Source organism: Dromiciops gliroides, chromosome 1 (genome assembly GCF_019393635.1).
Source record: "Dromiciops gliroides isolate mDroGli1 chromosome 1, mDroGli1.pri, whole genome shotgun sequence".
Classification (NCBI taxonomy): domain Eukaryota; kingdom Metazoa; phylum Chordata; class Mammalia; order Microbiotheria; family Microbiotheriidae; genus Dromiciops; species Dromiciops gliroides.
Window position 1 is genome coordinate 86,751,760 of NC_057861.1, and position 23,892 is coordinate 86,775,651.

Below are 23,892 nucleotides of genomic sequence, written 5' to 3' on the forward strand. Positions count from 1 at the left end.
AACTGGATTATAAAGGATATTTTTCTCCCTTGGGTCTCATGTTGCACTTTGAACCCCTCTAATGTACTTATCTTAATGTAATACTGTTTTATACTTATTGCTATGTGATTCTTAGCTTCTTACTAGTTTGTAAGCTCTGTAATAGCAGAGATCATATCATATCTAAAACTTTTCTCTCTCCTATTACCTGAAACTGGTTAATACCAGTTAGAAACAGCCAATTAATAAGTAATTGTTGAATGTGAATCATTGTTTGTTGAGTGAGCAATTGTTTCCTGTCCTCAAAGGGCTTATAATTAAGTTGAGGAATATTAGTAACATTATCAACAAGGTATGGGATTCTAAGTGCTTGGCTTTATGAAGGCTAAGGAAGCCTTCATAAAGGAAATGGGACTTGTTTACATATGGAACAGCAGGATTTGGTTAGTATAGTAAAAGGGGAGGACAGTCTGTCTAACAGAGAAATACAATGAATGAAGGTGTAGGGAAAAGAATGAATGTGATCTGGCCATAGGATGTTGAAGAGGCCTTTCTGACTCGACAGGAACAGGGGGTTTTGAGGTTCATAGGGAATACAGATGCATTTGGAAGATCCGTGAAAGCCAGCTAGGCATTTAAATTTGATAATGTGCTAAATGGCTACCAATTAAAGACTTTTGGGGGGGGAATACATATAATGAAAGCATTATTTCAAGAAGATAAATATGAAAGTTGTTGTATAGAAAAGAAGCTAGTCAGGAAGATCACCTTGGAGGCTGTAACAAACAGCTTGTAGTTTTTGTTCCTAGTTAGAATCAAGGTCATTGACCTTTTTTTTTCTTCTATATTTTGAGACTTGAGGTTGCCAAGACCTATATTTAGTGTAGTAGAGCAAGGGATGGTAACTCAGATTTATATATAGCACTTTGTTTTACTGAAAACTTGCTTTATAACAGCTTTAGAAGATAGGTAAAATGATTTTTTAAAAATTCCATTTAAAAATCTTTTTTTTTTTTTTTTGGTGAGGCAATTGGGGTTAAGTGACTTGCCCAAGGTCACACAGCTAGTAAGTGTTAAGTGTCCCAGGTCGGATTTGAACTCAGGTCCTCCTGACTCCAGGGCCAGTGGTCTATCCACTGCGCAACCTAGCTGCCCCTAAAATTCCATTTTAAAATGAAGAAATTAAGTTTGTAGAGGTTAGAGGCTTTCAGCTAGTGAAAAATAACTCAAACTCAAATACAGGAAAACTTTGGAGATATTGTGCGTTTGGTTCCAGACCACTGCAGTAAAGCAAATATTGAAATAAAGCGAATCACACACATTTTTTGTTTCTTAGTGCATATATAAAAGTTTTGTTTATATTATACTGTAGTCTTAAGTGTAGCATTATGCATATAGTAGTTATGTCTAAAAAACAAAAGGTGCATACCTTAATTATTGCTAAAAAATGCTAACCATCCTCTGAGACTTCAGCAAGTTGTAATCTGTTTGCTGGTGGAGGGGTTTGCCTGGATGATGATGGCTGCTGATTGATCAGGGTAGTGGTTGCTGACGATTGGGTGGCTTTGGCAATTTCCTAAAATAAGACAACTATGAAGTTTGCTGCATCAGTTGACTATTCCTTTCCAGTTGAACAGTTAAACGCCATTGTAGGATTATTAATTAACCTAATTTCAATATTGTTGTGTCTCAGGCTTGAGGAGAGGGAGAGAGATGGGGGAACAATTCTTTGGTGGAACAATCAGAACATGCACATTTGTTAATTACATTTGCTGTGGGCACTGTTCATGTCCCCAAACAATTATAGTAGTAACATCAAAGATCACTGATCTTAGGTTACCACAACAAATATAATAATAATAATGAAAAAGGTTTTTTTGAAATACTGAGAATTACCACAATTTGACACAGAGATACAATGTGAACACATCCTGTTGGAAAAATGGCTAGGATAGATTTTCAAACCTTCAATTTGTAAAAAATGAAGTATCTATGAAGTGCAATAAAGCAAAGTGCAGTAAAACGAGCTGTGCCTGTAACATCTTCTGACCCTAAGACTCTATCATGATTTCTAAGGCACTCAACCGATTAAAAAAATGAATTTTCTTAAATGAAGAAAAATCTATTTTCTTTCACACTCACTTCTTTTCCAGCATTAAAGGAAAAAGAAAAACAAAACCCTTTTAACCCTTATAAAAATAATGGTTGAGCATAATAAATTCCTGCATTGGCCTTTCCCCCCAAAAACCCCAAAACATTTGTATATGTGTGTGTATGCATATGTATATATACACAAATATATATGTATGTATATATATGTATATCTTTGCACTCTACCCTAGCCACTCATTCAGGAGGTGGGTAGCAAGTTTCAGCATCAGTTCTCCTGGATCATATTGGCCATTATGTTGACCAGAGTTCCAAAGTTGTTTGTTTTTACATTATTATCATTGTATAAATTTGTCTTCTGGTTCTGCTCATTTTACATGCATCAGTTGGTATACATCTTCCCAGGTTTCTCTAAAACCATCCCTTTTGTCACTTCTGAAGGCACAATAGTATTTCATTACATTCATCAACCATAATTTATTTAGCTCTTCTCAAATAGATGGGCTTCTTCTTGTTGCCAGTTCTTTGCCATGACAAAACAAAACAAAAAACTCTGCGTATTTGTCCTTTTCCATTTTCTTTAATCTCTTTGGGGTTTAGGTTTAATAGAGATGCCTATAACTTATTTGACATAGTGAAGGAAGGAGGGGAATGAGCCCAAGATTGGTCTGAAAAGACAGTTGCAAAACTGTCTGGAATGTTGAGATGATTGCAAGAGGATGAATAGTGAGTGAAGTTTTGGACAGGTTGACTTTGAGCTGAGTGAAAGTGATTTGAGTTCAATTCTCTAATATTAGTTAGGGAGCATGGCTTTGTGGACCAAGGATCAGAAGAGTGAGTGTTTCATCCTTTCCACCATTTACCTTGTAACTGCAGACATATTATTTTATTTTCAGAGCCTCAGTCTGCTTTTCAGTGAAATGGAAATAATAGTGCTCCCCAATTTACAAAAGTGTTAAGAGACATCTGCTTTGTAAATGATCAAACCCTCAAGTGATATTTTTCTTCATTTCATACCTATATTGCACACTCCCAGTGCAAACAATTCATTTAGTGTAGCACCTCTTCCAGGGATATTTCCTCAACTCCCACTCACATTGACCAGTCTGGTCTCTAAGAGGTGATTGACGTCCTAATCTCAGGATTCTAGTGGTTGACTATGGTTGACGGGAGTCCTACTACTGTTACACATGAGCCTGTACTTATGTGATTCACCTTGATAATCAGACAGTCACCCCATTTAACTTTTAACTATAGTATTTACTAAGATGGTATAACAAGAACAGTATTTATCAAAAACATTACACTTAAGAATCTAGGGTGTACTTTCCTCCAAAACACACAGGGGAGAATGAGTGCAACATCATCCATGTATGGCAAATGGGCAATTCACACATCCTGATTTCTGGACTTTTCTGCCTTTGTAGAATACTAAGTTCCTCTTGGGTGTAACTCTTTGCTGGACTCTGAAGGTTAATGCCTTTGTAGAATCATAGATGACACTTCTCTTTGCTCTGTGGGACCAGCTTCCCTGAAGCTGAGTCCCAGAAGTATGTCTGATCCTTTGAGACAATCAAAAAATGTATGCTATCTGCCTGATACTCACTAGCATGTTTTTTCCTCCTTTTTTTTTTTTTCTAGATGGAATCAGCGTTAGTGGTCTTCCTCTTTCCAGTCCTTTTCGACAGGTTGTCAAGCCTCGAGTTGACAGCAAACCAGTGAATGCTTCAGAAGGCAGCAAGGCTGGTGATTTCAGCCATGTAAAAGTAAGTGAGTCATTTCTAGATGAGAGATATGCCCATATTTGGGCAGCTTACCCTTTTTTGCATCTGTAAATTTTTATTAGACAAAGTTTGCTGGGAGATCGGGATAGGGCACTGGGAGGCAGGCCATAATCTGTGTATGATAATATAATTACTGTTCTGTGGCAAAACTTATCTCACATTTGAACTTGCTATGAATTTGAGGAAAGTAATTGCAATCGTTAGTGTTTTGTGATTTGGAGAGTTTATCTTGCAGATATTAAATCTACTTTATTAGTCTGAAAACAAGGATGAGCTTTTCTACTCCCTCTTCCCCATCCTCACTTTCACCTCCATTCCCACCCTGATTCTGAACAAACTCTATGTGGTCTTTGAGGATGATGATGAATGGGACCTAGGACAGAGCAGGCGTTGATAAAAATCAATATAACATTCTGATTGGAATAGAAAGAAATGCAAGGGAAAAAAGAAATAAAAAACCTTTCTCATAAATGAATATATTAATTTATAATAATTTTTAAAAATAATTTTTCACTGTAGACACACACACTTTCCTTCCTTCCAACTAAATCTCATTTTAGGGAGTTTGCCTGTATTTGGAAACAGCTTAAATATAAAGGTATTTGGACCAAAAAAAAAAAATGGCTTTTGGATTTAAAATATCTCTGTTCTCTGGCCATGGTAGGCAGTTACTAAATATTTGTTGAGTTAAGTTGAATTGGGCCTTGAAGATTTTTCTGTTTCTCCCATGTCACACACATTAACATTGTTAAGGGCTAAAATTCTAGCTAAACTGTCTAAAATATCTAATGAGTGGTCGCCAATAAATTATAAGCTTTAGCAAGAGTTAGACTTTTAAGCATTTATTAAGGAGAATAAGAATTTGGTAAAGAGAGAGAGAAAGGCCTAGATTCCTATCTATTAAAGGGAGAGCACATTTCTAGCTCCCTTCTCCGCCAGCGTCCTCAGGAAAGAGCCCCTGAGTCAGCGCCAGTCTCTTCCTTCCTCCTCCCACTAGTCCGCGTCACTTCCTCCCAAAGAAAAGACTCCTGGTCTTGCCCTCAAAGACCTTCGCTTCATGGGCAGAACTCTTCTACAGTAAGTATCCAGCAGGTGCCGTCATTCCAATCGTTACAGTCCCCCCTGTTGTTCCTCAAGAAACAAAATGTTTCCTTGATGGAACAGTAAAAACAATATAATAACTATTGCTAACTAATAATATGTGAACAACAATATAGAAAAGGAAGAGAGGAAAGTTTTGTCCAGAGGGGCGATTTTTTTTTTGTCCTCATGAACCGACGCTTTGACATTAGTCTTGCAAAGGGAGGGCCTCTGCAGAGAATACATGTTACAGATGGTGTATATTATAACAGAAAGAGAAAAAAACAACAAATCAAAACTGTTCATTTAAAGTCTCTGAAAGTCTTTTCTCAGATGTCCTCTAGGTGTAGTCGTGGAATGGAAGTCTTTTCAGGGGTTGATGTGTGGATGCTGGTAATCAGCCAGGAAATTTCCTACAAAATTGAGCTTAACACAACTTTAAAATAGCTTTGTCAATAATCAAATCAAACAATGAAAGTTCTCAAAAACATGTCTAAGGGAATTCAGAATCTTAGTTGTTACACATGAAACATATAATAAAACAAAAATTGAACCATTCTTTAAAATTATAATATTACTATAGTCCCCCCCTTATGGAGGGTAATTGAGAAGACAATTGCTGCGATATTAATTATTAAAAATAATTTTTTTATCTTTGTTTCATCACTTTTTGCATCATCTGCCTAATTATCCTCATGCCATTATGAGAAATTAAAAAATCTAATATAATTGGTAACAGGTGTCAAGGCCAAATTCAACACTGTATTTATCATGACACCTGAGATAATTATGGGGGTTACCATAAAAGAACAGAGAAATGATGGGATATGAGCATTCCCACACTTGAGCAATATATACTGTCCATGCAGTATGCCAGGCTTAAAATAGGTGGATGGAATATATGTCCATGCCACCGAACATATTGGAGGAAACTGAGTCAGACTTAATCAGATGCATGGGATTGAGATGTCCATGGCATCAGGCATATAGGAGGGAGCATAGAAGCCAGGTGTAGGAGTGAGATGGGTGGGATGAATACTTCCAGCCATCTGTACAATATTGTGGGGAAAAATAAAATAAAATATTAAACCAAGAGAATCCAACCTCAACATTTGTCAAAAGCCGTTCTCTCAGCCATACCTTGACTTCATGCATGTCTCCCCTCATGTGACAGTTCAGTGTCTGCTCTTGCATGTATTCCTCTTGTGATTGGATGGCACCTTGGCCAACTGGCATCTGATAACTCAGAATAAAGGTAATTAGTGTCTTAAATGATAAGTTCCCATAATCCAAGTCTCATATGGATTTAAAAATTGAGGATAATAAATGATTGCAAAAAATGTGAATACATCTTGACTCAGAACACAATATATAGTTATGCAACAATTTCAAATAATATCTCTTTTTTTTACTTAGTATACAATTACTTTTGTGAAAAATCAGAACATATTTAAATACAAGTTAAAGCACAACAGAATCTCAAAGAAAACTTTTTTTTTTTGAAAAAAGAAAACTTTTACAAATGTTCCCCTCTTTTTTTTTTTTTTTGGAATATGCTTATCGAAAATAATACTTCTAGAATCAATTTACACTTGCCATGGCAAACAATTTGCCAGGGAAATGCTTTAAAGAGTTTGATCAAATAATCAGTTGAGAAAAAAAAGCAAAAACAAATAACTCAGAATATGGGAGCACAATACTCCTAGAATTAACATTGTATAATAAAATCAAAACCATCTTGCAATGTTTCAAAATTAGATAGACAAATGAATAGAAGAAAATACACATGGAACAATAAAATACAGTGAAATTCAAACTAAGGAAATCTAAATGAATATGAACTTAATATTAATGAGTCTTATAAAATATAAACTTGATCACAACTATAAAAAGCTTTTACAAATATTCTCCTTGTTTTAAAAACTAAGTATAAGACACAATCTCAAAAGCCTGAAAATCTCTATGAAAATAAACCCATACCATTAATTTCAAAATGTATATGTAATAGCATAGAAATCCTATGTAACCTCTGAACTGATACTATTAATAATCTGAGTGAATTTAGAACACTTTTGATTCCGATATCTAAAATCCCCAACACTCATATCAATACCTTGCTGCTTACTTCTACATTTCTCTAAAATATATACCCTTCCATGGCAAAAGAAGCAGAGTCTTGAACTATGTTAATTGTCATTCTTATTCAGCTTAAGTTTTTCTTCTTTAACCCCTCTATATTGTCTGTCGGGCTTTTCACCATACAAATGCTTTATAAGATTACTAATTAAAGACAAAAGCAGGTTAGCAAAATTATGAACAAAACGAGCATATCTGGAATTTAAAGGGTTTTCTAAGGTTGTCTCAGAAGCACAGTCAGGCTGGGGAAGGGCTGAGCCTGAAGCTGCAAATGCAGGTAGAAAAAGTTGAGCATGCGCATCAGATCTCTGGACTTCCCAGGCAGGGGAAGCTATGGGCTTGGCCATAGGAGGAGTAGAGGGTGGGGTCTGGAGAGGAGGGGAGGGACCAGCACAATTTGAATCAGACTTGATTTTGAACTCAGGCCTGGATTCCTCTTCCCCCACTTTGCCTCCAGGTGCTAGGGGATTAAAAGCTTCTAGAGGGTGGGTCATTGCCTCCAGGCATGCAAAATTAAAGCAACAATTAGTGTTAGAACTGGGAAAAGCTGCGGGAATCTCTTCAGGTTTCTCTGAAAAAGCATGGTTGGGAGAGGGAGAGATATTTCCTTGTGTGAGTAAGTTGCTGGCTCTTTTAACAAAAATAAAAAGAAAAATAGAAAATCCACAAAAACAAAGCATTAACATGATCTTATCTCCCATTTGTCTGGTTAAACAGACTAAAATCAAAAATAGGGTAATTAGGGAGTTTAAAAGGTCCATTCGAAAAAATTTAAAGGGAAAACACAGCCAGTACGCCAGTACTTAGCAGTTAAAGGGAGAGGGAGGGGAAATTTCTTACCCAACCAGAAGATCAGAAGACTGAGGTTTAGCTTTCCTCTTCGTGGTCAGCCATCTGTTAAGGGCTAAAATTCTAGCTAAACTGTCTAAAATATCCAATGAGTGGTCGCCAATAAATTATAAGCTTTAGCAAGAGTTAGACTTTTAAGCATTTATTAAGGAGAATAAGAATTTGGTAAAGAGAGAGAGAAAGGCCTAGATTCCTATCTATTAAAGGGAGAGCACATTTCTAGCTCCCTTCTCCGCCAGCGTCCTCAGGAAAGAGCCCCTGAGTCAGCGCCAGTCTCTTCCTTCCTCCTCCCACTAGTCCGCGTCACTTCTTCCCAAAGAAAAGACTCCTGGTCTTGCCCTCAAAGACCTTCGCTTCATGGGCAGAACTCTTCTACAGTAAGTATCCAGCAGGTGCCGTCATTCCAATCGTTACAACATTTTGTCATCTTCTTCCTTTTCTTGTTGTCTTTCTCCTCCTCTTCTTCCACCACCTTTTTTTCCTCTTCATTAAATCTAGCATTTGTATAGCATTTAAATTTTTAAAAAGTTTTTTTAAGATTTTTTGGGGGGGTGGGTGGGGGCAATGAGGGTTAAGTGACTTCCACAGGGTCACACAGCTAGTAACAAGTGTCTGAGGCTGGATTTGAACTCAGGTCCTCCTGAATCCAGGGCTGGCGCTCTATCTACTGCGCCACCTAGCTTCCCCTTTTTAAAAGTATTTTTTTTTACAAATATTACCTCATTTTATTCTCACAACAACCCTGGGAGTAAAGGGCTAATAAGTATGTGAGGCTAGATTTGAACTCAGATCTTCCTGACTCCAGGTCCAATGTTTTGTTGCCTAGATCTCCCTGGGGACATCATCTTGCATATTGAATGGATAGAAAATAATTGGATCCCAAAGGTATCATGAACAGGTCATGTCCTTATAGCCCTTTAAAGACTACAAAGTGCTGCCCTCAGAAGAACCTTGTGAGATTGATAGTATAAGTATTTTCCCCTCATTTTACAAATGAGGAAACCAAAGCTTTAAGAAGTTGTGTTTGGTTTTTTTTTTTTTAATAGTCACAGAGTTAGGAAATCTGTGAATTGGGGATTGAATCTAGGTCTCCTGACTCTAGATTCAGCAGTCTTACCACTCTATATGTGTGTGTGTGTGTGTGTGTGTGTGTGTGAGAGAGAGAGAGAGAGAGAGAGAGAGAGAGAGAGAGAGAGAGAGAGAGAATTTAAATGTGATTTTCTTGGTGAAGAGAACTCTGAATATGGATTTGTGGTCACTGTGGTATAACTCGTAGTTTTAGAGAATTCCCTGGCACATTGAAAGGTAAAAAAGATTTGTTCAGAGTCCTAGCTAGTATGTGTCAGAGCTGTGACTTGAAGTCAGGTCTAGAAGTTATATCAGTATTCCTTCTACAATACTGAAATGCACTTCTGGGGAGAAATTCTCAAGCTTATCCTACTGTTGGCTTTCTTCTGCATTTATAACTTGGCTAATTGGTGACAACCCTTTAGAGGTTGTCTTAATTCTTGCTTCTTGAGTTCTTAGTAAAAAGGCACTGAGACACTAGGTCTCCAGGTCAGCCATTTGTTCTAGAAGGTAATTTTTTTTTGAGATAAATATAATTCCAAGTTAACTTGTCAAAACTGATAATTCTGTATATTTTCTTCATACTTTTACTTATATATGCACTTCCACTTAAAATAAGCTGTTGCTGCATGTTGTTATGGAAAGAAAATGGATTTGGATTCAGGAGAACTGGGTTAAGTCTTAGCTCTGACATTTGCTGGTGATATATTTTAGACAAGTCACTTCACCTCTGATTGTCTTATCTATAAAATGAGGATAATAAGTCTTGAACTTCTTACCTAAATTGAGAATGGAAAACCCATGCCTGGATATATCTCTTCATTGATGCTTCTCCAATCTTGTTGAGGGGATAATAATGACAACCACAGAATCCTAAATTTTGAGTTAGAAGGAATTTCTAAAGTCATAAATCTTCTTTGTTATAGTAGTGTCAAACTCATAGAAGTGGATCTCTGTGGGCTTAGAAAGCTACAACTTAGCATTAATCTATGCTGTGCTACATTTATATTTACTTTGTTAAACATTTTCCAATTACATTTTACTTTGCTTTGGATTCTGAACTGGGGAGTTTTGCAGAACTGCAGGCCACAAGTTTGACACAAGTTTAGAACATTGCTAACAAATATTCATCCAGTTTCTCTTTAAATATCACTTGTGACAGATACCTGACTTCTCATGGCATGTCATTATAATCATGTCATAATTGTAATAATATGATAATTTTATTATATACATATATTGTTTTATGGTGTTACAATACATTTTTGCACAGATTTGAGTCATGGACTGTTAGAACAAGAAGGAATCTTACAGATGATCTAGGCCTTCCCCTCATTCTCTAAGCATGATGACATACAAATAGCCTTGGCCTAACAGTCAGAAGACCTGGATTCTAGTCTTGGCTTTGCCTTGACCAGCACTCTGGGCAAATCCCTTCTATTTTTCTAGGCTCCAGTTTCTTTATCTGTCACAATTTTCTCTATGTTACAGAAGAGGAAACAGGCTTAGGGAAATTGTGACTTTAGGTGTCACAGAGCTAGTAGATGGCAGAGCAGGCATGCAAATATTGTTTATCTTTGGATTCCAAATCCAGTCTGCTTTATGCAGTTTTTGAGGACAAGCTATTCCATCTACTTCTAATAATTAGCTTATGGCTTTGCCATAGGTAAAAAAGAAGACTTTGCACTGCCTTTATGCAACTTTCACCTCTCTAGCTTCCTGCGTTAAAAACAGCAACAGCATCTCACTTTTTTATGTGTCGACACATGATGGCTTCTTCTTAGAGCTGTCAGAATGTTATTTTACAGATATCAGGAGCATGCTTAGGAGGCAGCAGCAGCATTTAGAGTGAGGAATGGTGATAGAGGGAATGAATATAGTGCGCTTGATCTCTCAGCAGCTTGTCACTCAACTGTCAGCTGGCTTAGGAATGATGCAACTTGAAAGGAAGCTGGTTTGGTAGTAATGTCTTTGTAACTGTAGGTACAGGTAATGGTCAAAAGTTTAGCAGAATAGGAATATAGAATCATGGGATGGTGAGGCTGGAAGGGCCCATACATAGAACATTAGCATGAGGAGGACCTTAAAACAACCACGTGGTTTAGTGGACACAATCCCACCTCTGTCATTTATGGCCTTTGTGACCTTGGGTAAAGCATTTAAACTCTTGAGGCTTTGACTTCTTCATCTGTAAAATAATGGAGTTGAATCAATGGTCTCTAAAATCCCACGAGGCTTTAAAACCCTATGACCTATAAACATAGAGTATTAGAACTAGAAGAAACCTTACGGTGCAAGATGTTTAAACACAAGATATAAAATTTAATTCACTTCCATAATGATTTATTAATTAATTACCATGAAGAAAAGGGGACCTCAGAGAATACTTGGTCCAACTCCATTTTTTTTTTTGTGGGACTATAGGGGTTAAGTGACTTGCCCAGGGTCACACAGCTAGTAAGTGTCAAGTGTCTGAGGCCAGGTTTGAACTCAGGTCCTCCTGAATCCAGGGCCTGTGCTTTATCCACTGTGCCACCTAGCTGCCCCCCAACTCCATTTTTTTTTTTTTTGCGGGGCAATGGGGGTTAAGTGACTTGCCCAGGGTCACACAGCTAGTAAGTGTCAAGTGTCTGAGGCCGGATTTGAACTCAGATACTCCTGAATCCAGAGCCGGTGCTTTATCCACTGCACCACCTAGCCGCCCCCCCAACTCCATTTTTAAAATGAGGAAACTAAGACCCCAAGAAAGAAAGAAAGCGATTTGCCATAGATCTCAAAGTGGTTTTAATTTTTAAATAAATATTTACTTTATGATTATTTCTAATTTACCATCGATTCTTGATGTTCTTTACACTTTCCCTTTCTGATCCTGATTCTCTCTTCTCCTTCTAGGTTCTTTGTGGTTTTATAGATGCCTATGCACGTACATATGGTTTCCCCCATTAGAATGTAGCTTCTTGTTCATGTCTCTATTTCCCAGCACAGTTACTGGCAAATAGTAAGCACTTGATTGATCTATTGATTCCTCTTAATGGGAATTGCTCAGGCTCATATTAGGAATTTACTAGAGGCAAAACAAAACAAAAGCATAAAAAGCCAACAATACCACTTCCTTCTTCTATAGAATATTGTTTATTCATACTGCTCTCTGATCATGACAAGTTTTCATGTGTTGAATGGTCCTAAATAGCTCTTTGCATTTGGTCAATACTGATCTGGTCAGTTTTAAAAATATATATTTTATTTATTTATTTTCTTTTTAATTTATTGAGTAAAACAAACATTTCTATAACATAGTATAATAAAAGATGATTGCATATGAAATGGAAAATCTATTATATGCAACTTACTGTTCATTTTAAATATATAATAAAATTGTCAAGTAAATTCCTCCTCCCACCCCCCCCCCCCCCGTTTTTCCTACCCTAGAGATAGCTACCATTAGGCACAAGTATGTGTATATATATATATTTAAAATAATTTTGTATACACTTCTATTTATCAGTTCTTTTTCTGGATTCAGATAGCAGCTTTATTAACATAACCTTTGTAGTTAATTTGTGTATTTATAATAGTAAAAATTGTTTGCTCAAAGTTGTTATTAAAACAATATTGCTCTTACTGTATACACTATCTTGATTCTGCTTATTTAACTCATTATTTCATGCAAGTCTTTCCATGATTTTCTAAGATCATCAAGCTCATCATATCTTATAGCACAGTTGTATTCCATCACGGTCATGTACCACTTGTTCAGCCATTCCCTAATTGACAGATATCCCTGTGATTTGCAATTCTTTATCACCACGAAGAGAACTGCTATAAATATTTTAGAACATGTACATAGAGAAGAATTACTGAAAACATGATAGCTGTCTCCAAGCATATTTAAGGGCCATTACTATGGAAAACGGGGAATGACAATTGTTCTTTGTGGCTGGAGAGGGCACAAGCAGGAGCAAGATGAGGGAAGTTTCAGGAGGTGGATTTTGGCTCAATATTAAGGAAGAACTCACAAAAATGGAGCTGTCCAGCTCCTTCTCATTGGAAGCATCTGAGTAGAGAGTGTTACCTGAGGGCATGCTGAAGAGGAAATTTCTGCTGGGAAGGACATGGGATTAGATGCTATCTAAGGCTTCTTTCACCTGTGATATACTTTGAGCTCCAATAGACAAGAAACTGTCCCTTCTCAAAAAAAAAACTCATCTCATTTTAATATCCTTTGTATAGCAAACATTTAATAAATATGGATAAAGCCTGGATATACCTTATAAAGAATGGCTCAGAAATAAATTGAAGTGTATTTTGCTTTTTTTTTTTCAGAAAGAACACTACTATTTTTATAGTATATATAAGAAATTTCCATTTGCTCAGATATGTGATTGTATGTAAATATAATGTCTAAATCTTTGAATATAATAATTAACAATGAAGATGCTGTAAGGAAGGATAATTTGGAAAGGTATTCCTTTTTTTGCTGTTAATATCTCAACTTCATTGCAGTTTATTTGCTAAGTGTTTTTAGAATAAGAGAGATGAGAGATGAGATTATAGTAGCTTCCAGCATCCTCTCAGTTTCTTTAGTGAGAAAGCAGGTGTGATACTTTTCTAGTGAATTTTGTTTACAGCTTGTTCTGGCATGAACACTTAAATGAGTTAGTCTTCCAGAAGCATCTTGAAATAGTTCCTTATTTATTGAAGCAACTTTAATTGTTTAATCTTGATGATTATTGGCTACCATTAGCAGCCTTGTATGGTACAAACAGCACTGGCTTCTGGATCAGAAAGTCTGAATTCAAATCCTACCTCAGCTTTTTACTAGCGTGTGAATTTGAACAAGCCTCCTAACTTCTCTGAGTCTCATTCTTATCTATATGATGGGCATAATAATACTTGTTGTGAGAATCAAATGAGATGAATCAAAAGGTCATTGTATTAATAATTACTTCATATTTCAACACTTAAAGTGCTCTATATCAAGCCAGTCCAAGACCATATACTTCATTCACATCTCATCTCTTTCTTATCTGTGTGTATGTGTGTGTGTGTGTGTGTGTGTGTGTGTATTCACTCTTCCTTTGACATCTGGCAGTACTAGTCAAACCAATATTAACATCCCTTTTGGAAGAAGCCTGATAATTTATCCTGTTATGGTTCCATTCTCCATCCCAAACCAAAACACGTCTCCCTTAGATGCGTTGTTCTTCTGTCCTAGAATAGGATCTTCCCAAAGGTTTGTATTCCTAGTACTTAGTGCAATATTTAATGTAAAGGAACAAATTATTTTCTTTCATTACTTTTTCTTTCATTTTTGTCCTTGTGGGGACTTCCTCTATTGAAGGAAATCACAAATTTAGTATCTTAGTAGATAGTTTCCTGAGCCCCTTGGCTAAAGCAATTACTTCACTGTTCAGTAGACTTCTTCTCATGAACATTTCTAAACTTAGCTCTGTTAGTCTTTCTATAATAGATAAAAATTATTTCCTTAGCTTTTCCTACACTCAGCCTTTCTAGTTGAGTAGGACCTGCCAGAGCTTTGTAGGAAAGCACTTTGAAAAATACTATTGTCGGGGCAGCTAGGTGGCGCAGTGGATAGAGCACTGGCCCTGGATTCAGGAGTACCTGAGTTCAAATCCGGCCTCAGACACTTAACACTTACTAGCTGTGTGACCCTGGGCAAGTCACTTAACCCCAATTGCCTCACTAAAAAAAAAAAATACTATTGTCGGGGCAGCTATTTGGCACAGTGGATAAAGCACCTTCCCTGGATTCAGGAGGACCTGAGTTCAAATCCGGCCTCAGACACTTGACACTTACCAGCTGTGTGACCCTGGGCAAGTCACTTAACCCTCATTGCCTCGCAAAAACAAAAGAAAACACACAAAGAACCCCTATTATCTGTAAATTCCCCTCTCAGGCCATGTAGATGAAAATGTCTGCCCCTGCTATGAGGCATCCAGTATTAATGCTTGGGATAAAACTCCCCCCTCCCCCCTTTCCCCTGCTATCCCTGGCATTTAACTTTTATAATGTCCTTGGAATAGCATTAGATGAAAAAACATGAAATATACTTTAAAGCTATTGATGAGGCCTTCTTTTATAGTTGAATATATAGTTTTATAGTTGAAATGGATGGCCAAGCGTTCTTTCAAAGGGTTTGAGCTAACCAATTCATCTTAGGGACAGCCTCAGTAACAGGAGCCCATCACCTAGCAGAGGCCAAGGGGTTTGTCTGTGATCTTTTTAAGGAGATACAGTCAGAAGTCTCAGATGAAGACCTGTAAGCCAAGAGTTGATTTTGGAATTTGGGAATTCTCCTGACTCACCCCCTACAATAGGGTTTGTGGTGGACAGAATTCTTATTCAGGTACACATTGGATCAGGTGGCTTCTGTAACCTCTTTTAATTTTGTGATTGTAATTTTGAGTGGCTATAAGAAGCAAATTCAAAACTTTTCATAGGAAAATTCTTCTCTTTTTAGTTTGATCAGTTGGTGTCCCCTATTTTTTATGAGTAGGTTCTTTCCAAGTCTTGTGAAGCATTTTCACACATAAAGTCTTCAGATTGGTTGTACTTATTGCTCACTGATGAATCTCCAATATTTGATTTTCAACACTGCCATTTTTCATAGTATGCCTTCTAGCTTCTAAATATATTCTGTTCTCTTTCTCTCTGTTTAAAATATAACTCTATAAACACCTCACACCTGCTTGAATCCTGCTGAAAAGCAATTTTGAATTCTCAACAATAGTGAAGTTTGCCAAGAGAGAAGGGGGAGTTGAGCCTTTCTGGGCTCATTACAGATTCTGTTTTGGTGACGTCTGATGGTTTCAGCTCAGTAAACATTTCACAGACTCATAGGCTTTTTGTTCTGGAGGAGACTTTAGGATAGAGATAATCTGTTCCAACCCCTTCATTTTATAGAAGAGGAAACAGGTCCTGGGTGCTAGGAGAGATACAAAGTATAACCGTTATTTAGCACTTTAAGGTTTACAAACTGCCTTCATAATAACCCTTCAGGAGAGGTGATACAGATATTATTATCTTCATTTTTTATATGTAGAAACTGAGGTTTGGAGAATAAGCAGCTTATTTTTACAAGCTAGTGAATGGTGGAATCATGTTTAAACATTCCATTTTATCCTGATGCTTTACCCAGCCATGTTGCCTATAGCATACCATGTTGCCTTTCATTGTCTTTGTACAACTTGTAACCTGGAAGGGGCATAAAATACATACATACATACATACATACATACATACATACATACATACATACATACATCAATAACCATAATGCACAATAATGGATGATAAATGCATCAGAGAGATGAAAAACCAAATAAAATGTGAGGTCCAAGGAAGAGTCTACAATATCTCCCTCATCCAAATTTTACTAAGAAATCAATTTTCAGACTGTATACTTTAGACCCTAGAGGGATTATACAAAATGATATTTTTTGGATACTTTAAGAAATATTATGTAGTTCCAGGATTTATGATTTAATTTACATGGTGCTCCTTAAACTATTTCATATTGAAACTGATCCATGCTGTGGAAGATAATTTCATGAATTCCTGTGGCTGGAAAATTTCATCTCATGGTGGCCAACCCTCTGGTGAGTAACCCGTCCTCATATAGGGAATGAAGTCTTCCAGTGACAAAGTCCACCCTTCATTAGAGTCTGTATCTGATGATTTTGTAAGAGCAGCCAGAACTTGCAGCCGTCTAGTATTATCACTAAGAACTTAGGGTATGGGGGCAGCTAGGTGGCGCAGTGGACAAAGCACTGGCCCTGGATTCAGGAGGACCTGAGTTCAAATGTGTCTCAGACACTTGACACTTACTAGCTGTGTGACCCTGGGCAAGTCACTTAACCCTCATTGCCCCCCCCCCAAAAAAAAAGAACTTAGAGTATGCACCATATACCTTGAAAAGTCTTCAGAGTAGGAGAGGTTAGCCTTGGTAAAAACACAGGGACAGCCCCTTCCTCTCAGATAAGGGGAAGTACAGGAATATAACAGGGCAGCTAGGTGGCTCATTGGATTGAGCGCTGGGCCTGGAGTCAAGAAGACTCATCTTCATGAGTTCAAATGCAGCCTCAGATGCTTGCTAGCTGTGTGACCCTGGGCAAGTTACTTAACCCTGTTTGCCTCATTTTCCTCATCTGCAAAATGATCAAGAAATGGAAAACTACTCCAGTATCTTTGCCAAAAAACCCATAAATGGGGATCATGAAGAGTTGGACATTACTGAAAAATGACTAAATGACAATGAAATCAGGAATATAAATTGGCATTTCGAGATGTGCAGAAATGATAGAAATTTTCATTCTTTGCAAAATAGGAAGTATTCTTATCTACTAAGAATAAAATTGGAGGTGGGAATAAGAATTTGAGGAAAAGATAGTGTCGGTTAACTATCTAGCTGTAGGACACTTAAGATTGGAGAAACTTGTTTCTAACAAGGACCTCAAAGGTAACATTGAGGTCAACACTTGCTACTTCATGGAGTTTTATCTACATCCATATTTTATTAGAATACTTCAAGTGGTTGGGAATTAATTGCTTAGTTCTTCCCCAGAGGTAGCTCATTCTACCTTTGCAAAATTCTAAGTATTTGGAAATTTTTCCATTTTATATTTATGAAACGTACTTTGCAATAGTTTGTCCCCATGACGTCTAGTTTAATAAATCAATCATCAGGCATTTATTAAGGGTTTGCTAAGTAGTAAACACTTGTGATAGGAATAGAAAGAAAAGAAATGAAACCAGCCCTCTGCAAGGAGCTTTCCTATTCTATCAGAGAATACAACATGCACATATGTATGGACAGAATAAATATAGGTGTAGTTATAGACTTGTGAATCACCTTCATAGTGATGATAAACCCATGGGAGCTGAAGAGATAAGGAGAGAGATTTTAGAAAGAGAAGAAACAAGGAATCAGGACAGAGCCTTGTGGAACATAATATGTATGATGATCAAGCAGAGGAGACTAAAAAGGAGCCCCTTGGGGTCAAGCTTAACAGGTCTCATCCTTCTTGCATATGACAATGCCTCAAGTGTAGCTTGGTGTCCTCTGACGGTCCTATTTTTGAAAAAATGTATTTATGTACTTTTTATGTCAGTGTCACCTCTCAATGATTCCTTGCCCACCTCAAACTGCAATAGAACTCTCCCTTGTAGTAATTTTTATTTTTAATACTATTTTATTTTCCCCCAACTACATGTAAAAACAATTTTTTAACATTTGTTGTTTTTATTTTTAAGTTTTCTAAATTCTATCACTCCCTCCACTCCCTCCCTCCCTTCCCCCCTTCCTGAGACAGAAAGCAATCTGATACAGGTTATACACATGCAATCATGTAACATATTTCCATATTAGTCATTTTGTGCAAGAATATGAACAAAAAAGAAAGGAGGGAAGGGAGAAAGCAAGGAAGGAAGAAGGAAAGAGTGTTTCAGTCTGTATTCAGACAAAATCAATTCTTTCTCTGGAGGTAGATGGCATTTTTTCATTATGAATCCTTTTCTCCCATGTAACAAGTACAATCCAGAAAAAAATATTACTCATTTCTCAAAATATATGCCACATTTCACAACTATAGTACTTCACTTCTTTGGTGGAAGACCAGAAATGTACTTTATGTATAGTTTTCTGAAGTCATTATTGGTCACTTCATTGATTTAAAGCCTTTTCACTTTTTTTCCCCCATTATCGATGTCTTTGTATAAATTGTTCTCTTGGTTCTGTTCACTTCAAGACATCAGTTCATATAAATCTCTCCAAATTCTTCATTAGTTATATCCTGAAATAGAGTAATATTCTATCATATGGTATCTTTATTTAATTGCTCAACTGATATCCTCCCCTAAGTCTTGCCTTTTTTTGATTGAACATCGCCAATTGCTTTAGCTAATTCTCTTTTAGTATGGTTTCTAGTTCCCTCTCCACTAAAATTAAATTTAAAATTGTTTTTTGCCCAACTCTGTCTTCTTTCCAGCCTTTGACACCTTCTCAAAATATGATGTCTGGTTCCTGGTCACAGTACTGTAGATGGCATGTGGTGTTATTAGAGGACAGTGAGTCTTTCCCCTCACAGGTTCTGGGCATCTATACCTCAGTTTGAATGCCCAGCCCAAGTTTGTATTACCTTTTTTTGGGGGGGGGGAACAGGAAGGATGTCATACCACATTGTTGAATCATGTTGAGGTTTTGGTAGAATCAATCCGTCAACAACTAATTATTAAGGACCTACTATATGCCAGGCACTTGGGCTATCAGTACAAAGAATAAAACAATCTTTTGTCACTGTTATAAGAAGGGTACTTTTTTAAACCTTTAGAAAGCCCTTTAAAATGTGTGTGACCATTATCAATTATTTATTCAACAACCATTTATTGATCCCTATTTATAAGACCCTAGAGGAAGATAAAAAGTGTAAACAAATAAATAAGATGGAAATTAAACTATGCTTAGTGCAGAAGAAGTATAAGAATATAAAATGCTTTATAATCAGCTGTGGGTAAATAATTTCAGTTAGGATGCTCAGAAGGTAATGGTTGTTGACATTTATTTAATACTTTAATACTTCTTTATTCTCTTTATCCCTTTGTCAGTGATATTGTAAATGAGACAATCCTGTCAAGAATATAATAATAGTTGTGATATTCTCATTTTGCAGATAAGTACACTAAGGCTCAGAAAAATGGAGTGTCTTTGCTCAGGTTACATGGTTAACAAGTAGCAGAGCCAGGCTATCCTGGTAGTAAATAATAGAGCCAAGTATTTGGATTTTAAATCCAGTGTCCAGTCTTAGAGGGGCTAATTTATGAGTTGCACATTGAAAGATTGGTAGAGCAAAGACATTTATATAATGAAGTGAGGCAGATCTCTAATTAGATTCTATAGGTCTAAGGACTGTACTCCCCAATGACTTTTTATTTAGATATTTCAGGATATTTCCTAATATTTCAGGATTGATGGACACAGTTTCATATTGACAGGGTTTACTATAGAGATAACATTTTTTTTTTTTTGCCATAGCAGGTAATTTTTTATTAGTCAGAGCTGCATTTGAACCTTACTCAAATTCTTGGGAGATGAAGATGCTATTTAGTATATATGATAACTAATACCATGGTTGACCTCCTGACCTTATTTTCTCATTCATTCTAATCATCTCAGAATAGTTGATTCTCATTAATCATTTGGCATTATAGACCCAAATGAATTTACCAATTTTTAAGGCTACCATGAAATCAGAATGCCCATTTTCTATCCATATTTGTTTTGTGCCGGTATCCTCAGGCAACTCTGACTATAGACTCAAGTACTGTGTTTGAACTTGCTGTAAAACTTTGGGCGGTCAGCCAAAAGCAGCCACAAAGAGTTTATGGGTCTTCCCATAAAATAGATGGGCAGCTGTTTTTTCCCCCCAGCAACTTGTCCTGGCCTTTACAGATCTCTCTGATATATGCATTTCATGTACTGCCCTGCCGTTAATCTCAATTTTGAAAAATTGTGTTGGACAGGAGCACCCAACTGACAACTTTGCATGTGTTCATAGACAGGTGCTTTCACTTTTGTTGTTTAAAATCAACACCCGCCCCTCCCCATAACATTTCTATGCATAGAATTTAGTCTGAATTGCATCATTATGATTTTATGCTTTGTGTTTGATTGAACACAATTTTGTTGCTGCACTGCCAGTTGAGTAAAATGCATAAATTGAGTAAGAAAAAAGGAGAATCACAGTCCATTTGGTTTTAGCTGAAAATATTTTTGTGTTTATTCACCCAGCTTGTAATGTAAGATTAACTTTAGTTTTTTCTTTTTAAAATTAAATTTATTTTTTTCAGTTAAAAATATTTTTTTCCTACAGCCCCCATTGCAAAAAAAAAAAAAAAAAGTAAAAACCAATGAAACAAAAGAAAAACAAAGCTCTGTAACAAATATACATAGTCAAGATAAACAAATTCCTGCATTGGCTATATCCACAAAATATTTGTTTTGATCTGTACCCTGAAACCATCACCTCTCTGTCAGGTGATATTTCATTGCTGATCGTTAGGAATTATGGTTGGTTAGAGTTAAATCTTTCAAAGTTATTTGTAAGACTCTCTTTAGTTTTTCAGAGAACTGCATTTCATTGTTGTGAGTCTTCTTTCTGCTTATGGTAATCATAACTTCAATACCTTAGTAGACAGTTTCATAACTTGCAAAAAACAATAACAAAAATTCATTTCGAAGGCAAAACCTCTGGTAATGAGCCTCATTGCAATTAAGCTGGTCCTCAGAAAAAGACACAGAGTCCGTTATTAGGTCTGGATTTTTAACATGGCATAACCTTCCAGACATGGTGTTCTAGGAGCATAGCCTTCACAAAATTTGAATCATCTTTGGTCCAAATGCAGCATTCTGGGCTCTTGCCAGCCATCTTGACTTCTTTCTTGCTACTAGACTTTGATGATTCTGGAGGAGAGAGTAAGGCTGATAATGACTGTACAACTCTGTAAGTCAGGACATCATCCTATGATGTCATTAGTCCTCTTTGTGAAGGAAGGACAAGCACCAACAAGCATTGAAGACTGATTTTATTGGATTTTGGTATATGATATGATAAACAAAAGACAATGTTTTAAAGGTTTTCTTTTCCTTCCCTTTATAAAAATAAGAGAAAACAAGAAAAGAAGTAGGGTGATATAGTAGAAACAATCTGGGGAATTCTGAGGCAGGCTCTACTCCTGGCTTTACCAGAGACTCCCTGCATGACTTTAGACAAAGCAATTGACCTAGAGTTATAAAATATTAGATCTTAGAGTGGCCTTAGGTATCAGTCCACACTCTTCATATTATAAAGCAGGAAACTGAGGGAAGAAAGAAGTGACTTGTCTAGTTACATGGCAAGTTTGCAGCAAAGCTAGGATTTAATTTGTTTCTTCAACACCTGTCTGAGAATGAATGTTCCAGCAGAACTTTGGTGGTCTCATATAAATTTTATATCTCTATTAGTTTTTCCTACATGGTACTATATATTATGAGTATTTGTAAATGTATCTAATCTTCTTTAATAGATTTTAAGCTCCATGAAGTCAAAGATTATTATTTTATTCTTCCTTGTATCCAACCCATCTAAATGGTGCACAAGTACATCAGTATCTAAATGCATTTCATATATAGCAGAGAATTATTGAAAAGATTGCCTAATAATTTAATAAAGACCAGTAAGATCAACAATGAATCATCATATTCCACCCTTTAGTTTGGAATCTGCTAATTTGCCAATTATACTAATAAAATATTATTCAATTTGACATCATTCTTCAATAATTTCAGTAGGGATTGGTGCAATATAGAGTTATTTCTACCCAGTTTAAACAGAGATTTCAAAGAGACCTTTTAATCTGTAAGTTTTTTCAAAATATGAGATATAGCTACCTATTTAAAATTCATTTGTAATTAAATATTTTATTAAACACAGTATTAAATTCAGTTTATAGCAAATGTTAATCACCTAATGTATACAGTGGAGTCAGTGTCAATAAACATTTATTGTGTCTACTGTGTTCTAGGCACTGAGAAGCAGGGAAGGTGGTTGAGACAAGATTACCTGGTGTTGAAGAATTATGAACTCCTAACACCAGGGTGGGAAATGATCTGATAAAATGGCAGTTTCCGAATTGATTTCATCTTATATAATGATGAATTTTTGTAGATTTGAAGTCTGGGAAAGCACCAGGTGGAAAATGTCAGGTGAATTCTCTAAGTTCTCCCCTTAAAAAGTGGGCACAGTATACAGTGCTAGATGAATAGAGAATATACAAAATTCACAGCGGTTTTGAGATAGGACATATACACAGGTATAAAAATAGTGCATAAAAATTTTGTTGAATTAAATTTATGTTTACTTACTTTTAAATGGTAGAAAATATTATTTTGTGAGATTCTGGGCTTATTGATAAGATTCCAGTAGGATAAGATTGGAGTAAAAGGCTATTCTAGTTTTAGGTAAAGTATGAAGAAATGCATAGAGGTAGGAAAGGTCAGTATTTCTTTGGGGAACTGAAAGTGGTCTAGCTTGGCTAGTGATTGGCATGGAAAATGGCATGAGATCAAGTTTATAGTGATAAGCAACTGGGACTTTGCTCATAATATTTGTAGTCCTTGAGTAGCATAGAATTAGAGAGCTTAGCATCTAGTTAGCAAGAATGATTAGTTAAAATTGGAAGGTACTAGACATCAGCTTTGAGTGGCCATAATGTATTCTACCCTCCTCCTTCCCCACTCTTGTAGTCCACACTTCTTTCTGTTTCCTTCTACATAGTGTGTTATCCCCACCCCTTTCAATTATGGGAGTCCTTCACGCTACTTGCCCTGGATCCAGTTTGTGATACCCTAGGATCAGAAATTCTTATTTCCAGCTGTGAATGATTGGATGAATTGGCACCTCTCAGTGTTCTGAGACCTTTGGAGGGCAAAATGAAATCCCTTGTAAATGTCTCAGGGGAGACAACCTTTGAGAATTTGGCATTAAAAGGCTCAGTAGTGGCCCACAGCAACCAAAGTGATTTATCCAGACTTTGTTATATTTATGTTTCCTTTTTATTATTTAATGTGCTTATTAAGTGCAAGAGTAGTTGCAAAGTCATAAACTGAATGATGCCAAAGGGAAAATCAGAAAACACTTTCACTTAATTTGTAAGTTAATTACTACAAGACATTTGAAGATACACTGGAGGAAAAAAATATGTATTCATAAAAATCTTGTGGCCTTCTTTAAAGTGACAGAATAATTGTGTGGTTTGTATTTTTTATCTATGTCTGAGGCTTAAGTGAAATATTGGTGTGGATACTCCCTCAATCCATGTAGATGGTGATCTT

At 36.4% G+C, this 23,892-nt stretch overlaps 1 protein-coding gene across 1 annotated transcript in view; it reads left to right on the forward strand.

Annotated features, from left to right (window-relative positions):
• Positions 1–23,892, forward strand: part of TRAPPC9 (trafficking protein particle complex subunit 9) — a 994,996-nt gene that overhangs the window by 317,485 nt on the left and 653,619 nt on the right. The window contains 1 exon segment of the mRNA XM_043975265.1: positions 3,730–3,854. Coding sequence (XP_043831200.1) covers positions 3,730–3,854 — 125 coding nt within the window.